Source organism: Lemur catta, chromosome 3 (genome assembly GCF_020740605.2).
Source record: "Lemur catta isolate mLemCat1 chromosome 3, mLemCat1.pri, whole genome shotgun sequence".
NCBI classification, from domain to species: domain Eukaryota; kingdom Metazoa; phylum Chordata; class Mammalia; order Primates; family Lemuridae; genus Lemur; species Lemur catta.
This window is the reverse complement of record NC_059130.1, coordinates 65,769,132-65,790,195: the sequence shown is the minus strand read 5'-3', so window position 1 is coordinate 65,790,195 and position 21,064 is coordinate 65,769,132. Positions and strand designations below refer to the sequence as shown.

Below are 21,064 nucleotides of genomic sequence, written 5' to 3'. Positions count from 1 at the left end.
GAGACAGAGTCTCACTCTGTTGCCTGGGCTAGAGTGCTGTGGCGTCAGCCTAGCTCACAGCAACCTCAAACTCCTGGGCTCAAGCGATCCTCCTGCCTCAGCCTCCTGAGTAGCTGGGACTACAGGTGTGTGCCACCATGGCTGGCTAATTTTTTTTTTTCTATTTTAGTTGCCCAGCTAATTTCTTTCTGTTTTTAGTGAGATAAGGTCTCGCTCTTGCTGAGGCTGGTCTCGAACTCCTGACCTCAAGCGATCCTCCCTCCTCAGCCTCCCTGAATGCTAGGATTACGGGCCTGAAGAACAGAGGGGAGGAGCCAGCTGTGGGGAGCCAGGAGAAGGTCACCTCTGCCTTTTCTCAACGCTGTGAGAAAAATGGGCAGACCTTTAAACAGCTCACAAAGGAAGCAGGGTCTACATGTTCCAATAGCATCATGCATAAATACTTACTTAAGTAAACATAAACTATATATAAGTTGCTGGGATGAAAAAGAGTGGCTTAAGGTCCATCTGGGGACATAGGAAAGATTCATTCAAAGGTAAACATCTAAAAATCCATTCCTATTTTCACAGCCTGTTTAATTAAATAGGTCAATTAAAAATAGCTTATAATGAAGGGAAAAAGCTGGTTTGGTGGTAATATTAAATCTGATACAAATGACCTACAATCTAATTTCAAACACTTAAGGATTTAAAGGATTTATAGGATTTGGAACAAATCACTCCCTTATAACCTAGCACAAATGCTGAATAAGTTACTGCACTCACATACCTCATACTCCATTCAATGTGTGCTTGTTGAGACAGCCACAGTCTGGATGCTGATGATAGAAAGATACATAAAGACCTTGTTTCTCCTCTGAAGGGAGAGAGGCATGAAAAGAAGCTCTTATAAACCAGCAGGACAGGGTTAATGAAAGTATGTACAGGATAGACAGTGTCACAAAGAAGGGGCTCATCAACTGTTATCAGGGATTAGGGAAAGACAGGAGGTCAGGGAGAGTTTCCTTTCAGAAGAAATGAGTGAGTTGGTTCAAAATGAGAAGAAGAAGAGTGTTCTAGGCATGAAACAATGATGGGCTTGGGGACCTTGTAAGTCATCCAAGAGATTAGGGTGTGGGGTGCTGGGAGTACCTGGTTGGGGGTGATTAGGCTGGAGGTTTAGGCTGGGGTTAGGAGGTGAAGGGCCTGGGGATCATGAGAGAGCCATTTAGGAATTGCAAGGGCAGCAACACAATTAGTTTTGTGTTTTAGAAAAATCCCTTGGTTCTAGGGGATGGGTTGTTGAGCAGGATGGATTTGAGAACCTGAAGACTGCAGGCAGGGAGACAAATTAAGAAACCTCTGTAAATCAGAAAAAGTGAGGCTGGAGCACAGGCAAACAGAATATGGATGGAGAGGAGCTGATAGATCAAGAGCTAATCAGTAGCTAATAGGAGCTATTCGAATGGTGAAATATTGGTGGCCATTTGTGTATGAGCATACTGACACTTGTGACCATCACTTACAAGATGACTGGATAGATACAGATACAAAGGTTAATACCTAAGTTACGGCTGGGTGCAGTGGCTCATGCCTGTAATCCTAGCATTCTGGGAGGCTGAGGCGGGAGGATTGCTTGAGCTCAGGAGTTCAAGACCAGCCTGAGCAAGAGCGAGACCCTGTCTCTATAAAAAATAGAAAGAAATTACCTGGACAACTGAAAAAAAAAAAAAAAAATAGGAAAAAGTAGCCGGGTGTGATGGTGCATGCCTGTAGTCCCAGCTACTTGGGAGGCTGAGGCAGGAGGATCACTTGAGCCCAGGAACTGGAGGTTGCTGTGAGCTAGGATGACGCCAGTGCACTCTGGCCAGGGCAACAGAGTGAGACTCTGCCTCAAAAAAACAAACAAAAAACCATCTAAGTTACTTTGCATAGCCGGTTGCTTTACACAGACAATTCAAAATACACTATAATGAAGGCAAGAACAGCATGTCGTCTCTGTTATTGTTTTTAAGGCTTAGTTCTTGTAAATAAAAATGTGAGAAAGTTGTAATAATATCCTCAAGGAAATAAATTTTCATTTGCTATAAAATGCATGATTTTAATAAATTTTGAGACTATAAAGCAACATGCATTTATAACAGTATTAAAAGTGAAAATGTGAAAATTCTTACAATCTAACTAATCACGAATTCTACATTTGCACCTAGAATTGAGTATTTAACATCTTTGGGGAATTCCTTTTTTTAGCTATGAAGCCATTTAAAACCAAGTTTTGAAATAAACTGAACGTAGGGCCAGAATTTATCCAATAGTAAACCAAAAATTTAAAAGAATATTAAGACTTATACAATCATGTTTTTTACTGAAACTTTTAATAATAGTTTTAGAAAGAACAAAAATGTTTTGATACCATTAATACCTAACACGAAAAGTATTTTAAAAATACTATTTCAGGTCAGGCATGGTGGCTCATAGCTATAATCTCAGCACTTTGAGAGGCCAAGGCAGGAGGATCTTTTGAGGCCAGGAGTTTGAGACTAGCCTGGGCAACATAGCGTGACTCCATCTCTACCCACCCCCCAAATTATTTCATCATTATCTCATTTTTATAAAATTTCCCTTTTTTAGGGTATTTTTGTAAAGTACACAATATATCAATATTGTAATACATGTATATAATTTATAAATGGTACAATAAAATTAACTAAAACAAATAATAAGGATGTATGTTCAGAAATGTTTTGCTATTAGGGTGAGCCTTCAAAACTTTGGAGATGCTGGCCTGCACAATAGAGACCAAAATCCTCTTCTTGGCACAAAGGACCCCTTCAGACCTAGTCATGTTTGTCACTGTGTTCTCCAGTCACATGGGACTTCTTGCAGTCCCTCTGACATGCTGTCATCTTCTCTCAGACTGTGTGACCTCACGTAGACTTTGCCTATCTATTGCCTTCTGCTTGAAGTGCCCTCTCCCGCTTATCTCTTGTTCATCTTTGAAAACACAGTTGTTAAGTGACCTTCTTTCGGAAATCTTCCATGACTATTAGAGAAATAAACTTGCTTCCTCTCTTGTGATGCTTCTGTACCTTTTTTATCCTTTAAAAATTGTTACACAATTATTTATTTTCCTATCTGTCCTCATGTCTAGATTGTTAGCTGCTTAAGGACTGTGTTCCTGTTTTGAATCCATAACACTTAATGCTGATGCTAAATATAAGTATTTACTGTATCGATTTGTATTTAGTTACAGAGCACATTGTAGAAGATCTACATCCATTAAAATTAGCTGCAGTCTACAACTATGACCTGGCCGCACATCAGATTTCCCCTTACATATGCCCCAACAATCATGAAATTTCAATACAAATGTAATGTATTATGTTATTTCTCTCTTCTTTGATAAAGCCTTCTGAAGCCAAAGCAAAGGCAATTGAAAAGATTGATGATCTTCTTGAATTGTACATGGGAATTCGAGATATTGATTTAGGTAAGATTATACTATTTTAAAAAGTCTTATATCTCTTACTTTGATGGAACTTAATACTTATGTCTTGTTTGCACTTACAGCCAATTATACTTTTCAAGGTAAAAAGTATTTGTGGAGTGATGAAAAGAATAACGAACATAAAAATAATAAAAAATAATGAAAAAAAGATCTGATTCTTATCACTTACTAGCTACGAGGTCTTAGGGCCAAGTCAACATTTAAAAATTTTGGTTAGGCCGGGCGCGGTGGCTCACGCCTGTAATCCTAGCTCTCTGGGAGGCCGAGGTGGGTGGATCGCTCCAGGTCTTGAGTTCAAGACCAGCCTGAGCGAGACCCTGTCTTTACTAAAAATAGAAATAAATTATCTGGACAACTAAAAGTATATATATATATAGAAAAAATTAGCCGGGCATGGTGGCGCATGCCTGTAGTCCCAGCTACTCGGGAGGCTGAGGCAGTAGGATTGCTTAAGCCCAGGAGTTTGAGGTTGCTGTGAGCTAGGCTGACGCCACGGCATTCACTCTAGCCAGGGCAACAAAGTGAGACTCTGTCTCAGAAAAAAACAAAAAAAATTTTGGTTAGTTCTTAGTCTATAAACTGTGAATAATAATATCTTTTCTGGTCATGTTTTATGGATTTAAAAAATATATCTGAAAAGAATTTTATAAATAATACATATGAAAAGCATTGTTATTGGATACATCAAACTTATACTGATTAAATTGTATATTTATTATGATATTAAAACTATGCACCATTTAATAGAGCTACTGAAATCCTATGAAACAATCAGAAATATGAAGAAAAGACACATTTGGCATATGATTAATAGGGGAATTTGAGCAATTAAATTTCTGTGTATTTTTTATGTCATTATTAGGATGTCAGAGTCTTGATTTATCAGTGAATACTCTATTGGTTACAAATGACAAAAACTAAAACCAAAATGAAACGAAAAACCCTAACTCCAACAGGTTTAAGGAAAAAAGGAGAAATTTATTGGTTCTTATAACTGAAAAGTCCTGAGATAGATCTTGGCTTTAAGAATGGCTAGATCCGGAGTTCTCATGCTGTTATCAGGATGTGGTTTCTCTTCTCTCAATTCTGGTTTCATTTTAGGCCTTCATGGTATCCCTCCCTGGTGGCTTCAGGCCCTTCCCTCATGGAGCCAAAATGACTGCCATCGCTCCACCCTCTACATCCTCTTGGCATCAAGGACAATGGGAAACAGGGAGGGCCGCTCTCAAGTCATTCAAACAAAATGCCCAGGATTGTCTCTGATTTTTCTGGTTGGCTGAAGTGAGCCAATCCCTGAGGCCAGGAGGATGGTTGGGTCTGGGTCAAATGCCCTACCTCTGGGGCTGAGAGTAAGCCTGAAATACAAGCGTCACGAGTATGAAAGGCCTGGCCCTTCCCGTGCAGAAGCAAGATATCCATTCCCTGAAGAAGGGAAAGTGGGATGCTGGGTGGGGAAAAGAGTATGTGTATACCCCAGGGGAGGAGTCTGTGCCTGCATGCATTTGTGGGCGTGTGTCTGAATCAGGTACTTAATACATTTTTTAAAGTCAAGGACTTGACTGTTTTGTTTACCTGCTACCAGGTAGTGTATTTGAAGCTTATTCATCCTTCTCTTACCTATTTCTACTCATCTTGCATTTTCCCTTTAGAATTGTCAAAAGACGAGATTTAGAACCAATTTAGTTTGACGATCTTATTTGTCTGTTATTTGCAATTCGAGAATCAGGCAACAGCCTGTTCTATAAAATAGAATGGGTGTTCTGATGAGCTAAGCAGAGGAGTTTGGCTTTATAGACAAAAGACTGCTGAAAAAAGCAGAAACAGAGAGCAAAAAGCGGCCATTTTAAGGTTGCTTTCCTTATAAAGGTTAAAGCAGAGCAGACTTCCTTATGCCAGCTAAGACTGGCCTGTCTGGGGATTTGGCTATGATATCTCTTCTGATTTCTTATATCAGGTAAATAATTTAGTTCTGGCTTGGTGAGTGGAACTTCAGCACGAGTGACTCCATTTCGGTTTGGTCTGTTGGGCCTTGTGCAGGAGCTCTGTCCAAACCAATGGCCTCCTATAAATTTTACTTAACAGAATCTGTTCTTATTTTTTCTTACCTGCTTGAAATTTAGAATTTCTATACTGAATGTACAGGTGATGTCTGTAACTGAAAAACATTTGTACTCTGTTTCTTGCTCCTTGAAGAAAAATAAAAAATTTGCGTGTAACAAATTTTTGCTCTAAGCAGACAAGAAGTTAAAGCTGAAAACCAGGGTCTTACAATTTCTCTTCTCAATTCTTTTGCATTTGGAAAAATATCAGGATTTGCATACGTGACATGGGCCTGTGACGGATGTGCAAATGCCTGTGCAAATGAGGGTAAATGGGATTTAGGAATGGTAGTACCCTTTAACTCTACTTAACTAGGTAGTATTTACTATCAAAATAATATAATGCATTTCTATTCAGTTGAGAAGTTTTCAAATAGCATAACTGTATGACTATTAGAAGGTTCAGGAACTAACATATCAATTGCTGGATTTTTTTTTTTTTTTTGCCAAGTAAAAAGTGTTTTATTCAACATTTTCCTGGAAGCAGTAGCCATGTAATCATAGTAAACAGGACCAGAACCAAAAAGATATGAACTTTTGAAAAATAAGCCAAAAATTAATGATATTTGCATATGATACGATTAACCTGGAGCAACATAAGACTCAACTGGAAAAATCATAAGAAAGCTCAGAAAATGTGGTGGACACACAAATAATATAGAATAATTAGTGGCCCTAGAGAGTTAGACATTCTGTCCTTATAATATCACACATGCAGTAAAATTGATACATTTCATAAATACAAATTCATCAATATATTTGCAATATGTATGTAAAGGCAATTTTTCCCTGAGCTTCACTTAAAAGAAAGTAAGAAAATATATCATCTTTCCTAGTGGCAAGACAGACCATAACAAAGATTTTAAAGCATCCCCATGTACTCTATGAAAATAGTGGAATTCTGATGCAAATAATTGCTGGATATTGAGCTCAAATTCAGGAGAACCACAATTTTCAAAGGTGGGAACTTAAAACGGTTCTCAACTTCAGAACTTAAGTTTGGATACAGGCTGTAGAGTTACTTAAGTATAAATTGAGAATAGTTAATAGTTAAATAAATTAGTTTGCCTTTTTGTTATTAAAATATGCAAGTATACAGGGTAGAGTGGTGGACAGTAGTACAAATAATTATAAATGCATTAAAAAACAATTTTTTTCTTTTTTTAAGATAGAGTCTCACTCTGTTGCCTGGGCTAGAATGCAGTGACATTATCATAGCTCACTGCGCTCTAAAACTCGTGGGCTTTTGGCTCAGCCTCCTGAGTTGCTGGGACTATAGGCACGCGCCACCACACCCAGCTAATTTTTCTGTTTGTCCTTTGTATTCTTCCGGCTAATTTTTTCTACTTTTAGTGGAGAGAGGGTCTCGCTCTTGCTCAGGCTGACCTTGTACTCCTGGCCTCAAGTGATCTTCCCACCTTGGCCTCCCAGAGTGCTGGGATTACAGACGTGAGCCACTGTTCCCAGCCAACAGTTTTTTAAAAATCAATTTTCTTTTACTCTGAGAAATTCAGGGCACTAAACACTCCTCACAATTTCCTTGTAAATTAACTAGCAATTCCTTTGTAAGGTTAATTAATCATCTATAGCAAATTCCTCCAATTGGCATGAAAAGTCATTATTATTACACATGATTAGCAATGTGATTAGTCACCTAGGGAGGTAAAATGTAAGAAAAATAATTATTTGAAGAATGTTAGCCATTGGTAAATTGGGAATTTCTTTCATTATTCAGATCTGATTAGCATGAAATATAAATCACAAATGTGGCATTTATTTAACATACAAATAAATATATTTACTTGTATGTATTCCTAGTATTTCTTAGCTTTCAGAAATGTTCATTCTTAATGTGAATTACATGGATATCACATTATTCTGAACTTGTTAATGTAAGCGTATATTGAAAAAATTATAGGCCGGGTGTTGTGGCTCACGCCTGTAATCCTAGCTAGCACTCTGGGATGCCATGGTGGGAGGACTGCTTAAATTCAGGAGTTTGAGACCAGCCTGAGCAAGAGCAAGACACTGTCTCTACTAAAAATAGAAAATTTAGCTGGGAGTGGAGGTGTGCGTCTGGAGTCCCAGCTATTCTAGACCCACCTACTCAGGAGGCTGAGGCAGGAGGATCACTCCAGCCAAGGAGTTTCTGGTTACAGTGAGCTGTGATGATCCCATTGCACTCTATCCTGGGGCAGCAGAGCATGACTCTGTCTCAAAAAAAAAAAAAAAAAAATTACAAAAAGTGATATGACAATAAATGACTTAAAACATTGTCCTCAAAAAGGATTATGGGACATTCATTATTATTATTTTTAAAAAATAATCAACAGAAATTCATTTCTCACAGTTCTGTAGGCTGGGAAGTCCAAGATCAAGGTGCCAGTACTCAGTGTGTGGTGAGGGTCCTCTTACTGTGTCCTTACTTGGCAGAAGGCAGAAGAGCAAAATGGGAATGAGCCTATTCCCTTAAGCCCTTCTATTTAAATTTTTTTTTCCGTTTTGTATATATATACTTTTTATTTGTATAAATTTAAGGTTTACAAGTGCAGTTTCATTACATGGATATATTGTGCAGTGGTGAAATCCTATTTGTCTATTTTTGTTTTTGTTACATTTTAGTGTAGCCATTATCCAAATAGTGTATATTATAATCATTAAGTAATTTCTCATCCCTCTCCCATCTCCCACCCTCCCTAAGTCTCCAGTGTCTATTATTCCATTCTCTATGTCCATATGTTCACATTGTTTAGCTCCCACTTATAAGTGAGAATATATAGTATTTGACTTTCTGCTTCTAGTTATTTCTCTTAAGATAATGGCCCCCAGTTTTGTCCATTTCATTCTTTTTTGTGGCTGAGTAGTATTCAAGGGTGTGTGTGTGTTTGTGACATTTTCTCTTTCCAGTCATCCATTGATGGACACTTAGGTGGATTCCATGTCTGCTTTTGTGAATAGTGCTGCAATGAACATACCAGTGCAGGTATTTTTTTGATATAAAAATTTCTTTTCCTTTGGGTAAATACCCAGTAGTGGGATTGCTGGATCAAATCGTAGTTCTATTTTTAGTTCTTTGAGGAATCTCCATACTGTTTTCCATAGAGGTTGTACTAATTTACATTCTCACCAACAATGTATCAGCGTTCCCTTTTCTCCCCATCCTGGCCAACATCTGTTATTTTTTGACTTTTTAATAACAGTCATTCTGACTGATGTAAGATGGTATCTCATTGTGGTTTTAATTTGCCTTTCTCTGATGATTAGTGATGTTGAGCATTTTTTCATATCCTTGCTGTGATCTTTTTTTGAAAAATGTAGGTCTTTTTTTGAAAAATGTCTATGTCCTTTGCCCACTTTTTAATAGGGTTATTTATTTATTTATTTTTGAGTTACTTGCATTACTTGTAGATTCTGGATATTAGCTATTTGCATAGTTTGCAAATATTTTCTCCCATTCTGTAAGCTGTCTCTTCACTCTGTTGATTCTTTTACTTCGCAGATGCTTTTTAGTTACATCCTATTTGTCTTTTTTTTTTTTTTTTGAGACAGAGTCTCACTCTGTTGCTCCGGCTAGAGTGAGTGCCGTGGCGTCAGCCTTGCTCACAGCAACCTCAAACTCCTGGGCTCAAGCAATCCTTCTGCCTCAGCCTCCCGAGTAGCTGGGACTACAGGCAGGCGCCACCATGCCCGGCTAATTTTTTCTATATATATTTTTAGTTGTCCATATAATTTCTTTCTATTTTAGTAGAGACGGGGTCTCGCTCTTGCTCAGGCTGGTCTCGAACTCCTGAGCTCAAACGATCCGCCCGCCTCGGCCTCCCATAGTGCTGGGATTACAGGCGTGAGCCACCACGCCCCACCTATTTTTGTTTTTGTTACATTTGCTTTTGAGGTCTTAGTGATGAAGTCTTTGCCTAGGTCAATGTCCAGAAGAATTTTTCTAGGTATTCGTCTAGAATTTTTATAGTTTTAGGTATTACATTTAAGTCTCCCCCCCACCTTTTTTTTTGGAGATAGGGTTTCACTGTGTCACCCAGACTGGAGTGCAGTGCTGTGATCATAGCTCACTATAACTTTGAATTCCTGGGCTCAAGTGATCCTCCTGCCTTAGCCTCCTGAGTAGCTGGGACTGCAGGTGTGTGCCACCACACCTGGCTAGTTTTTAAATTTTTTATTAGAGATGAGGTCTTGCTATGTGGCCCAGACTGGTCTCAAACTCCTATCCTCAAGCGATCCTCCTGCCTCAGCCTCCAGAGTGCTGGGATTATAGGTGTGAGCCACAGTGCCCGGCCACATGTAAATCTTTAATACATCTTTAGTTAATTTTTATATATAGTCAGAGATAGGGGTCCAGTTTCATTCTTCTGCATATGGCTATCCAGTTTCCCAGCACCATTTAGCGAATAGAGTGTCCTTTCTCCGGTGTATGTTTTTCTTGAAGATCAGTTGCCTGTAGGTTGGTGGCTTTATTTCTGGGTTTTCTATTCTGTTCCATTGATCTATACATCTATCTTTATACCAGCACCATGCTGTTTTGGTCACTCTTGCCTTGTAGCATAATTTGAATTCAGGTAATGTGATGCTTCCAGCTTTGTTGTTTTCACATAGGATTGCTTTGGCTATTGGGCTCTGTTTTGGTTCCATATGAACTTTAGAATTGCCTTTCCTAATTCTGTGAAAAATGATGTTGGTATTTTGATAGGAGTTGCATTGAATTTGTAGATTACTTTGGACAGTATGGTCATTTTAATGATATTGATTCTTCCAATCCATGAGCATGGGATGTTTTTCTATTTGTTTATGCCATCTACAATTTCTTTCATCAGTGTTTAGTAGTTTTCTTTGTTTCATTCTTAATAAAATTAGGATTTCTAATTTATTAAGAGATCCAGAGATATGTGGAAAGGAAATCTGAATGATAGTTTCCATTTTTCCTATACAGTCTTTTATAACTCCTGAAAAAGTATACACTAATGGTGTTTTAATAGAGATAATTACATTTCTTCCTAGGATCACTTTCTTTTTTTTCAACAAATTCAAAACAACAAACACTATACAAAGTCATCCTTCTCAGATAAAGCCAATGAAATTTTGGAAATAGATTTTCATTAGAGATTATATTCTAAATTGGCTGTGATTTGATGTTTGACTCATGTGACTTGTTGGAAATGGGTTGATATTCATATTTATGAAAAGTCTTAGTGAAGGTAAGTGCTGAAGACCTTCCATAGAATGAGGTCCAGTTACAGATTTCATTGTGAAATTAACAATGGGGGTGATTAATCTTTATCCAAATCCTGTTATTTGCCATTTTATAGATTTGAAAAGTGAGAGTCAGAGAAGTCTGGTAACTTGCCCAAAGTTACCTAACAAATTAACAGCTAAGATTTAATTCTAGGACTTTTTTTTTTTGAGAAATTTAAAAAATATTTATTTATTAATTTACTTGAATAATAATCAATTAAATGTTAATATAAATAACATAGCTTTAAAACATTGCATTGTTTTTTTAATACAAAAACTGATCTAGCGAAAATAATGGTTTTGTTTTACATTGTTGCAAATCTCTTCAGTGTCTGGTTTAATGTCTAGATTTTCTTTTTTTTTAAATTTTTTGTTGATACATAATAATTTTTTTTTTTTTTTTTTGAGACAGAGTCTCACTCTGTTGCCCAGGCTAGAGTGCTGTGGCATCAGACTAGCTCACAGCAACCTCAAACTCCCGGGCTCAAGCAATCCTTCTGCATCAGCCTCCTGAGTAGCTGGGACTACAGGCATGCGCCACCATGCCCGGCTAATTTTTTCTACATATATTTTTTTAGTTGTCCAGATAATTTCTTTCTATTTTTAGTAGAGATGGGGTCTCACTCTTGCTCAGGCTGGTCTCGAACTCCTGACCTCGAGTTATCCTCCCGCCTCGGCCTCCCAGAGTGCTAGGATTATAGGCGTGAGCCACTGCACCCTGCCAATACATAATAATTGTACATATTCATGGAGTACATGTTATATTTTGATACAAGCATATAATATATAGTGATCAAATCAGGGCAATTGTAATTCTGGGACTTTGATACCAAAATTTTTAACCACGTAGTAATATTTTATATCTAAAATTTCTGCTTACATATATAAAAACTTAGTGGAAACTATATGTTGATCTACATCATCAAAATAGGTTTGTTATTAAAATAATGTAAAAATAGTTCAGTGGTAGTAATGAAAAATTGCCACTAGAGGTCAGACCTTAGCTGCTATATGGGGTATAAAAATTCTCTTAGTGGAATATTTTTTGCCAGATTGTAGTCAGGTATTAAATATTATTGCAGCTCTATTATAGTCAACAGATAAAACTCATTTTAATATCTGTCTTATGTTAATATGCTATAACTTTCTAAAAAGTACTTCATTTTTCTAAAGTTTCTTTTGCTTTTCTTTTTTTTTTTTTTTTTTTGAGACAGAGTGTCACTTTGTTGCCCGGGCTAGAGTGAGTGCCGTGGCATCAGCCTAGCTCACAGCAACCTCAAACTCCTGGGCTTAAGCGATCCTACTGCCTCAGCCTCCCTAGTAGCTGGGACTACAGGCATGAGCCACCATGCCCGGCTAATTTTTTTGTATATATATTTTTTAGTTGGCCAGATAATTTCTTTCTATTTTTAGTAGAGACGGGGTCTCACTCTTGCTCAGGCTGGTCTCGAACTCCTGACCTCGAGCGATCCACCCGCCTCGGCCTCCCAGAGCTAGGATTACAGGCGTGAGCCACCGCGCCCGGCCTTGCTTTTCTATTAAATCGGAGATATAATGTTTTATCAAAAAGTATAAAATTGTACCATTTATTTTTCCTGTAAGGATGTTTAAAAGCTATGTTTATATTTAATGCATTAGCAAAAATTTATCACATGTTCAAATGCATGCTCTATTCTTAATTTCTTTGTGAGCCTTAATTTCCATGTCTTTAAAAGGGGTATAATACAACCTTATAAGGTTGCCATGGCATCAAATTAAATATATGTTTCTGTCACATCACAAATAATAGCTGTAGCCATTATCATTCTTAGTAATGATCACTAGTGATTATTACTAGTGATAGCGGCCATGGTAGTGGAGGTAAAACATGTAGAACTATGGAAGTCTGACCAGCTTTGGGACTGTATGGAGTTTGGGGGTTTTCTTCACTTTTCTGCTGTGCCAGAATGAGTGAGCTTGTACATTTTGGACTGTAAGGTTAGAGTATGGGAATCCTGAATACCATTTTTCTTATTTTGTGACTAGGAACCAAAATCAGAGATTGCAAGTCATAGTTCCCTGTTCTTTACTTGATTTTCATGATCTTGATGTTCTTGGAGGGTATCAGTCATGTTTTTTTTTTTCCCCAGAATCTTCCTCAATTTTGGTTTGTCTAATTTTTTTTCCATAATTACATTCAAGTTTTCACACTTCTTTGTCAGGAATAACATAAATGTGGTGTTGTCTTATTTTCATTACATCTTATCAGGAGGCACAGGTTTTTGATTTGTTCACTTATTAATGTTCACTTTGATTAATGTTCTCTTATTAATGTTTCACTTGTTTGCTAGGCTTCTATATTGTAAAGTTATTCTCCTTAATAAGTGTTTTGTGGGGAGATGTTTTGAAACTATGTAAATAAACTGTTCCTCATGAATCAGTTTCTTTCTTTAGTTCTTTCTCTTATCTATCTTTAATCAATCAATTAATCATCTATTTCATTATGGAGTCATGGTTTCATATTTTATTCAATGGAGTTATATAATCTGTTACTATTACTAACTTATTTTGATGCTAAAGTTATCCCTGATTTGGTCAGTGGGAGCTTTTGCCCTCTGACTTCTGTGTCCTTTTCACATATTCCTATCATTTTTTTTTTAAATACTTTCTTTCTGGTACAAGATGTTCTTGGTTTATATTGTACTTTGCCTGCCCCAGCCTTCGAATCAAGCACTTCTGCAAGGAACTCTCATTCTTTTCAGTGGGGAATGATATTTAAGAAGCAAGTTCTGAGTGTCTTATGTTCTCATTATTCTTGTGGTGTCATGCTTCCAGGACTGAGAAATGTGTGTGTGTGTGTGTGTGTGTGTGTGTGTGTGTGTGTGTGTGTTTGTGTGTGTGTATGCATGCATTTATATTTTTAGAATCTCTCAGTTGAATATATATATTTCCACTGATATCTGCGATTCCAATTCTGTAGGGTTTATTCTTGTTTTTTCCCTTTCCCTATTTATCCTTCTCTAACAGTGACAAACCTGATTCCCATTGTTCCGGATATATAGACTCATGTGATCAATTTCCATGTCACCAATCTCTCATCACTGGGACTGCTATCCTTCCTTCCTGCCCCCATATCCTCCTCACCACATCTGTACTGTCCTGCCCTACACAAGACTGCCTGGCCAGGTGGAAGCCCTGCTCACCTTACTAGAACTTTGGTCCCTGTACCAGGTCACTCCACCTGCACCCCACTTCTGCTCTGATCATGGGGCCCTTCTGAGGGCCACATCTCTCCCTTTCTTCCTAGCCTGCGTTGTGTTAGTACTGAAGCACTGGGAAGAGAAACAGCTCTTGTCTGCTCTAAAGAGCTCTAGCGCATTTAGCTGAAAGACCAGATCTTGTGGCCCATTAAGGGAAATCCTATGAGCTTTGATTAGGTCATTCTTCACCTGGGAGGAAAGGAGAGGCTGGAGCATTTCTCTTGGGATTTGGTGTTTCCCTTTCACCTGGAAGTTCTTCACCCAAATCCCAAGTCACATTCATACTGTCTCTTTCTGGTTGTTGGCGCTTATAGGGGGCTGAGCAAAAACCAGCTGAACCTCATGGGCTCCCAGCCACCTAGGGGCAAGTCCCATGGGAATGTGTACTCCTGAAGATGCTGGTTCCCAGACATAGAATATGGGGCCTAGGCAACTTACTAGAAAAACAGAACAAGGGTACCAACTTCACTTTCTGTCCTAATCGGGAGAGGAGCTCAGAAAAGGTACCTTGATTCCATGGGTGGATATATGTCTTCCTCTCCTTCTCCCTAGCTTTATTGCTCTCTTGCAAGCCATCATCCTTTGTCTTTTTTTTCCTTTGGGGAGGGGGGACTAGACTCCATCATAGTTGGCAGTGGGAGGAGGAGGCAGAGAGGGCTAGTGACTATAGGGAGATGAGGGAAGTGCTCTAAGTTTCCTGCCAGTGTTAGCCACAGGGTTTTCTCTCAGGGGATCTTGTTTCACCCACAGGAATGCCCGAGGTTCCCAAATGATGGGCCTCAAGGTTGGGTAGAGGGCAGGGGTGGCAGCTGCAAACCTGATTGCAGTGGACAGATTGTTGAAAAATATCTCTACTACTTTGATACGTAAGAGGGGTAGCTTACTGTTTTAATTTGCACTAGAAATATATGATACATATGCATGTGACTTTTAGAAAGTAATTTTCGTAGTGCCATTTTTCTCAGTCCCCTGATGCTATCTCCATTAATCATTAATTTTTAAAAATTATTTTTGACAGCTACCACAATGTTTGAAGCTGGAAAGGACAAAGGTAATCCAGATGAATTTTGTACGGCACTCAACGAAACTCTTGGAGACTTTGCGTTCCCAGATGAATTTGTCTTTGATCTTTGGGGAGCCATTGGTGATGCCAGACGAGGATGATTATGATGTGGGTGATCTGCCTCTGAAGAAATGAGCCATTGTTATTATTGTTAAAAAATCCCTATAAGATCTGCTTTTGGACACTGTATGAACTCTGGTTTAATTGTATGTGTATGGAATACATTCTTTGAAATATAAGTTTGATTTCTGGGTACTTTTTAATGCAGCTACTTATGTAGTATTCTTGAAATAAATTCCTAAAATATGATCACTTTTAATATTCCTTCAAAAGTTTTAAAAAAGTTTTATAGAAGTATTTCTAGAGAGATGATTTTGCTCCTCATTAACTCCCATGCTTTGTTTCCCATATGTAAGTAGTTCATTGCAATAGCTTTCTACTTCTTTTGCAAAATCTCAATGTAATGAAAATTAGAATTGGAGTATGATTTACCTCATAGCATCTTCATTTTGTTATACTGGTTTGAACAGGACAAGTTCAGGAAATGCAATGCGAATTATGCCTCCCACATTTCTAGAAGCATTGTTTTTTTTTTTTTGACCCACTGAGTAAGGGAAGGAAGATTCTTATGGCCTGTTGATCTCTAAGGCCCATGTTCTCTCTTTGTAAAATAAGGATTGAAAGATTTTCTTTGCTTGTTTGTAATTGCTCTTAAAACTTGTGGTTGAAATCTACTGTGCTGTGTGTGTGCGTGGTTGATGTGTGGAAGAAGGGTGAAGAAGAGGCAGGTAGGGTAGAACCACTTGCATTTGATATATATATATTTTTTTGTTCTTAAAACATTATTTCTTTTTTTCACTCATAGGTACTTTCATGTTACCTTTTATAAGCACTCCAGGGAACGTTTTATGTCCTTTATAGAATTTATCTTTTGAAAGATATTTACTCAAAATAACTATGTTCGAGACAAAATTTTTTTGGGTTAAACAGCAGCCCTTTACTGCCCCTAACTTGAGAGGAGATACTATCAGAAATAGATTTCCTCCAAGTGGAAATAAAGGAGGATGGGAGAATTGAGAAAATATATTAGCCTATTATTTTAGAGTTCTAGTACATTCCCTCTAAACCTTACATGCTTGAGAAAATTGAGGGTAAATGACTGTCTTATTATTCTTATTTGACATTTTACAGATGTAAGAGAAATGGAAATGAATGGTTTCAACATAGATCATTTAATAAGGCAGAGCATGGTGTGACCAAGCATTCTTCTCAAGTGTTAGATGAAAAATGCTGTGTGCTGCCATGGTAATCAGAAATAATCACCTGTGAGGGGCATAGTCTGAGAAATCAGAGGTAGTTCCCTTTTCATGCTGGGCTATTGCTTAGATAACTCTGTTGTTTTCTAGGGAAAACTTTACTTTTACTGCCATCCACTCCCCTTTCCCATAAGTTTAATGTTGTGAAGCTGATATTCTTTGTCTGATTATTTTGAAACCTGTACAGAAGCTGTTTAAGTCATTAATGTGTAACAAAGATTGTCCCATTGCTCTTGTTTGTCACTTGAAAATAGAATCCCCTAAGGTTGTAATTTGTTGGTACTTGTTTAGTGGATTTCTTTTGGAGATTCCAAAATATTTATTCTTAATACCACTTCTCTTGGAAAGACATAAAAAAAGGAGCCTATATTTTAGGGATAGGAAAGTTATTGGCTGACTTAGGAGGCCCATAGAGACAATTTAAACAACAGCAAAATTAATTTTTTGGCACTAGATATTAGATTTTAAATGAGTCATTGTTTATTATTGATGGATGTCAGTTTCTTCTTCCTCTTTGGGCTTGCATAAAGGCTGAACTACAACATGGTGCTGATTCCCTGTGATTTATGGAATGTCATATTCACAATGATCTTTCTAGAATTTTGTGTGTAAGGTGCCAATATCCATGCATAGGTGTAACTATTCTTGTCTGTCAGTATTCAGTGGAGCACTGTCATTACTAAGGGCTTCAGCTGGGCCCAAGTGCTTTATATACTACCTGTAGTAGGTTTTCCCTTGAAATGTCCTTATCTATCATCTTTATTGCTAAACTAATAATAAGGTCAGTTTCTTTGTGCCATTTTGTTCCAATACCTGAAAATGCGTCTATTTGTGAACTTTGTGCCTTTTTGTAACTCTCAGTGCACAAAAATGGTCTGTTTTTAGTGTAGTTCCATAATCTGTAAGTGTGGGGTATTCTGCTGCTGCTATGAGACACATCATTTTTTAAAACATTCCATTTTATTGGCACTGTCAGATGTTTTGGGGACTCTGTTGTTTTCCCTTGTTCTATGTTTTTTTTTCCCAGTGAGGGATGATTAATTTATTTGTTCTTGATTTCCTTCCATTGAAAACAGCATCTTCTTCCAGTGGCCACTGCTAAGAGCACACACAATGTGTTTTTTTAGACTGTGGCAGGAAATACATATAATAATTGAAAATTGGGCTCATTGGGGCTTTGAACATAGCTGGGTCCTGATCAGATGTATGCATTCTGATAATTACAAATAGGTACATTTTGGGTTTCTGTGATGTTTCAAAAATATAATCATATAATTTTAAGATGTGAAACTCTTTAAGAATTCAATTATAAAAGCAGTAATCAGTTAACCTCTGGAGCTGCTTTATCCAATATTATAATGTAACTGATAATTAACTAAAGAGATAATTTATTTTTTTCAAATGATGTATAGTATGTAATATTTCCCCTGGTAACTTTAGCAAATAGACATTTTCCAAGTAAATCACACTTTATTTAGTTCCCTGTTATTTATTACTAGATCTTTATCACATCTAGAGACTCCCTGGTCTCCTTCAGTTATCATTGCCTGTCTAGCATAATAGCAAAATGAATTTCATCAGCAAAATGGAGTTATCAACATAATGGTTCTTCTAAATAGAGCATAGTTATCAACCAAAGATGTAAAAGATTGATCATATAATGGCCCTTTCACTCTCTGATATATCTAAAAATATACCAATAGCATTGCTATTACTCTGGTGGAGGTACTAGGTTAGAAGAACATTTAAGTGTTTTACCCAAGCTATTAGTGAATACAGAGATTGGAGATGCTATTCAACTCACAGACCCAAGTATTAGTGCCCTGTGCAAAATGCACATTTATTATCTTCTTGACACAGATTGAAGGAGATAGAGTAATTACAAGTTCTTACACATATCATGGTTATAAAATGTTTCTAAAGTTGTGAAGTGTACAAAATAGCACAGTCTGTTCCTACCCTATTACCTGAAAACCTAGTTCTAAGAAATGACTCATGGTTATTATCTGCTAGGAGAGTGAAAATTGAATATGACATCTTTACTTCAATTGGAGACATTAGTCTTCATAGGATTTAAGTATAGCCATAGATATTTTTCAAGAGATACAAAAAGAAGAAATTAAAGACTATTTTCTAAAGGTAGTTTTGAGTAAACATTTTATATTTTGAACCATTTTTGCCATGCAACAGTATGGACTATATATAGATAAAACATTCTACATTTATTTTTTGGAAAGAAAAAGGTTTTCTTTTTTTATAAAAATCATAGCATTACTTTAAAATGTTTTCTTTAAGGTTGAAATTTGGGGATCTATTAATCAATATATGAAAGTGTAAATTATATTTTGATACTGATCTAAAATGTATTACTATATTTCTACTTATAGATATACATATTTAGTTAAGTGTTGATCAAAAAGTGAATTATTTGTAAAGTTATAATTTTATATTTCTTATATACCTTTTCGTGAAAAAAAGTGATGGGTATTTTTGTCATAAAAAAGTTGGGTTTAATAATTTTAGACTTTTTAATATTGTTTAAATAAATCACAGGAATAATACAAGGTATTGTTTAGGCCGTTAGGTTTTTAACATATCTTTGATAAATTTTTTCTTAATGTATTTTGTACAAGGTATAATAAGGTCTCTCTAGCTTTAAAATCCCAAAATTATTTGCTTTGATTCAGTGGAAATGCATGGAGCTGCCATAATGCCCTAAGATAAAAGTCATAAGCTGCTTCTGTTACAAGATGAAGGTTTACCCAGAGTGACACTTTCTCCTTTATTTTTTCATTCATCAAATTTTATGGGAGTAGTTTCCAAACAACTGGGTGAGTTAAGAAGTAGAAGAAATACCAACCCATAGCTCTTAGGTAGTTATGCCCTTTGGATTTATTATCTTCTTGATAGTCAGCGCTGTTGGAAATCATTACAGAAACCATGGTGATTCCGTATGTTTGGGGGTGAGGCCCAGCAATCTGCATTTTGACACGTCATCTAGGTGAATCATGGACCTTGCCTTTGAGGTCTCTGAAGGCCCTGGCCTAGCATTAAGGTGGAAAGATAGGTAAGACTCCAAGAACTTATGATCTATCAAAGTAGGCAGAGACATGAAAGTGATTTCTAATACAATTAGATAAGTGGTAACACGAACATCAGGTAGTGTGGGAAAAAGCTACTTATGATGGGATTTTTCTTAATTTTACAAAGTAGCTGATTTTCTAAATATAACTTGGTATGCTGGAAGGGTTTTTTACCTTAACAAAGTAGACTTCTTTTTTTTTTTTTTTTTTGAGACAGAGTCTCTCTGTGTTGCCCAGGCTAGAGTGAGTGCCATGGTGTCAGCCTAGCTCACAGCAACCTCAAACTCCTGGGCTCAAGCGATCCTCCTGCCTCAGCCTCCCCAGTAGCTGGGACTACAGGCATGCGCCACCAGGCCCAGCTAATTTTTTTTCTATATATATATTTTAGTTGGCCAGATAATTTCTTTCTATTTTTAGTAGAGATGGGGTCTCGCTCTTGCTGAGGCTGGTCTCGAACTCCTGACCTCGAGCAATCCACCCGCCTCAGCCTCCCATAGTGCTAGGATTACAGGCGTGAGCCACCGTGCCCGGCCAAAGTAGACTTCTTGATTGACACACTGTGGATTAACCCATGTGATGGTTTTGGCTCAGTTTACATGCAGTGTTTGATGCTTACTGATGATATAAGTAAATATTAGCTATTTATTTACCGTTGTTAGGTATTTTATCTTACAGTTTTGCAGATGAGTATCCTCTGAAACTATGGTTTTTAAAGAACGTTTTTTGCTTTTAATAGAGTGGAATTGACATGCATGATAACAATATTGGCCTCTCTCAATGACAGTAACTTCAGTGAGTGCTGTGGTTCTGATTATGGCAGAGCTAAGCTTATAAAAAAGCTTCTTGAATTCTCCTTCTTTTAGCAAGCGTCCCTTCGTGTAGGGGGTAGAGTATTGAACACAATTTATGCTTTATCTTATGTGTCATCTAAAAATATGTGGGGAATAATGTTTATGATTTTTAAAAGTTATAGATCTGATGAATTAATTCAGCCTTGGAAAAGTGGTTTCCCTAAAAGTTAGAATTTCTACCCCCTTGTTCAGATAGGTTATTATATACATAATTTGATTTGTTTTAATTTTAATTTTAACAGCTTTTCAGTGAAAAGTAAACAGAAACATAAAAATGAAATAAACCAGAAACTTTCTTCCCCATAAAACAAAATATGACCTCTTCCGCAGTGGCACTAGGGCAAAGTGAGGAAATCCTGCAAACTGAAGGACTGGTGGAAGAACTCTGTGATATTTTAGCTTTGGGAGAAGGATAGTTGTGGCCTTATTCCTGCAGTGCCCTTCCCTCCTCTTATTCCTTCCTTTACTGGCTCTGTCTTCTCATCCAGCCTCCATTGTGGGGTTCCTCAGGCCTCTGGGTTCCTACCCCTGACTCTACCCATTTTTCCTGGGTGACTCATCTGTTTCTGGGGCTTTAAACATCTTTATTTTTATGACTCCTAAATTTATATCTACAGTTCAGACCTCCCTTCTGAGCTCCAAACTCAGATATTCAACTTCTTCCTTGACATCTCCACTTGGT

General features: G+C 37.2%; 1 protein-coding gene across 1 annotated transcript in view; it reads left to right on the top strand.

The window, feature by feature from the left end:
• GIPC2 (GIPC PDZ domain containing family member 2) overlaps nucleotides 1–15,441 on the top strand; it is a 75,290-nt gene extending 59,849 nt beyond the window's left edge. Inside the window, exons 5-6 of the mRNA XM_045546424.1 lie at nucleotides 3,388–3,469; nucleotides 15,088–15,441. Coding sequence (XP_045402380.1) covers nucleotides 3,388–3,469; nucleotides 15,088–15,233 — 228 coding nt within the window. The 3' untranslated portion in view covers nucleotides 15,234–15,441. The remainder of the gene's footprint in view (nucleotides 1–3,387; nucleotides 3,470–15,087) is intronic.
• The last annotated feature ends 5,623 nt before the right edge of the window (nucleotides 15,442–21,064 follow it).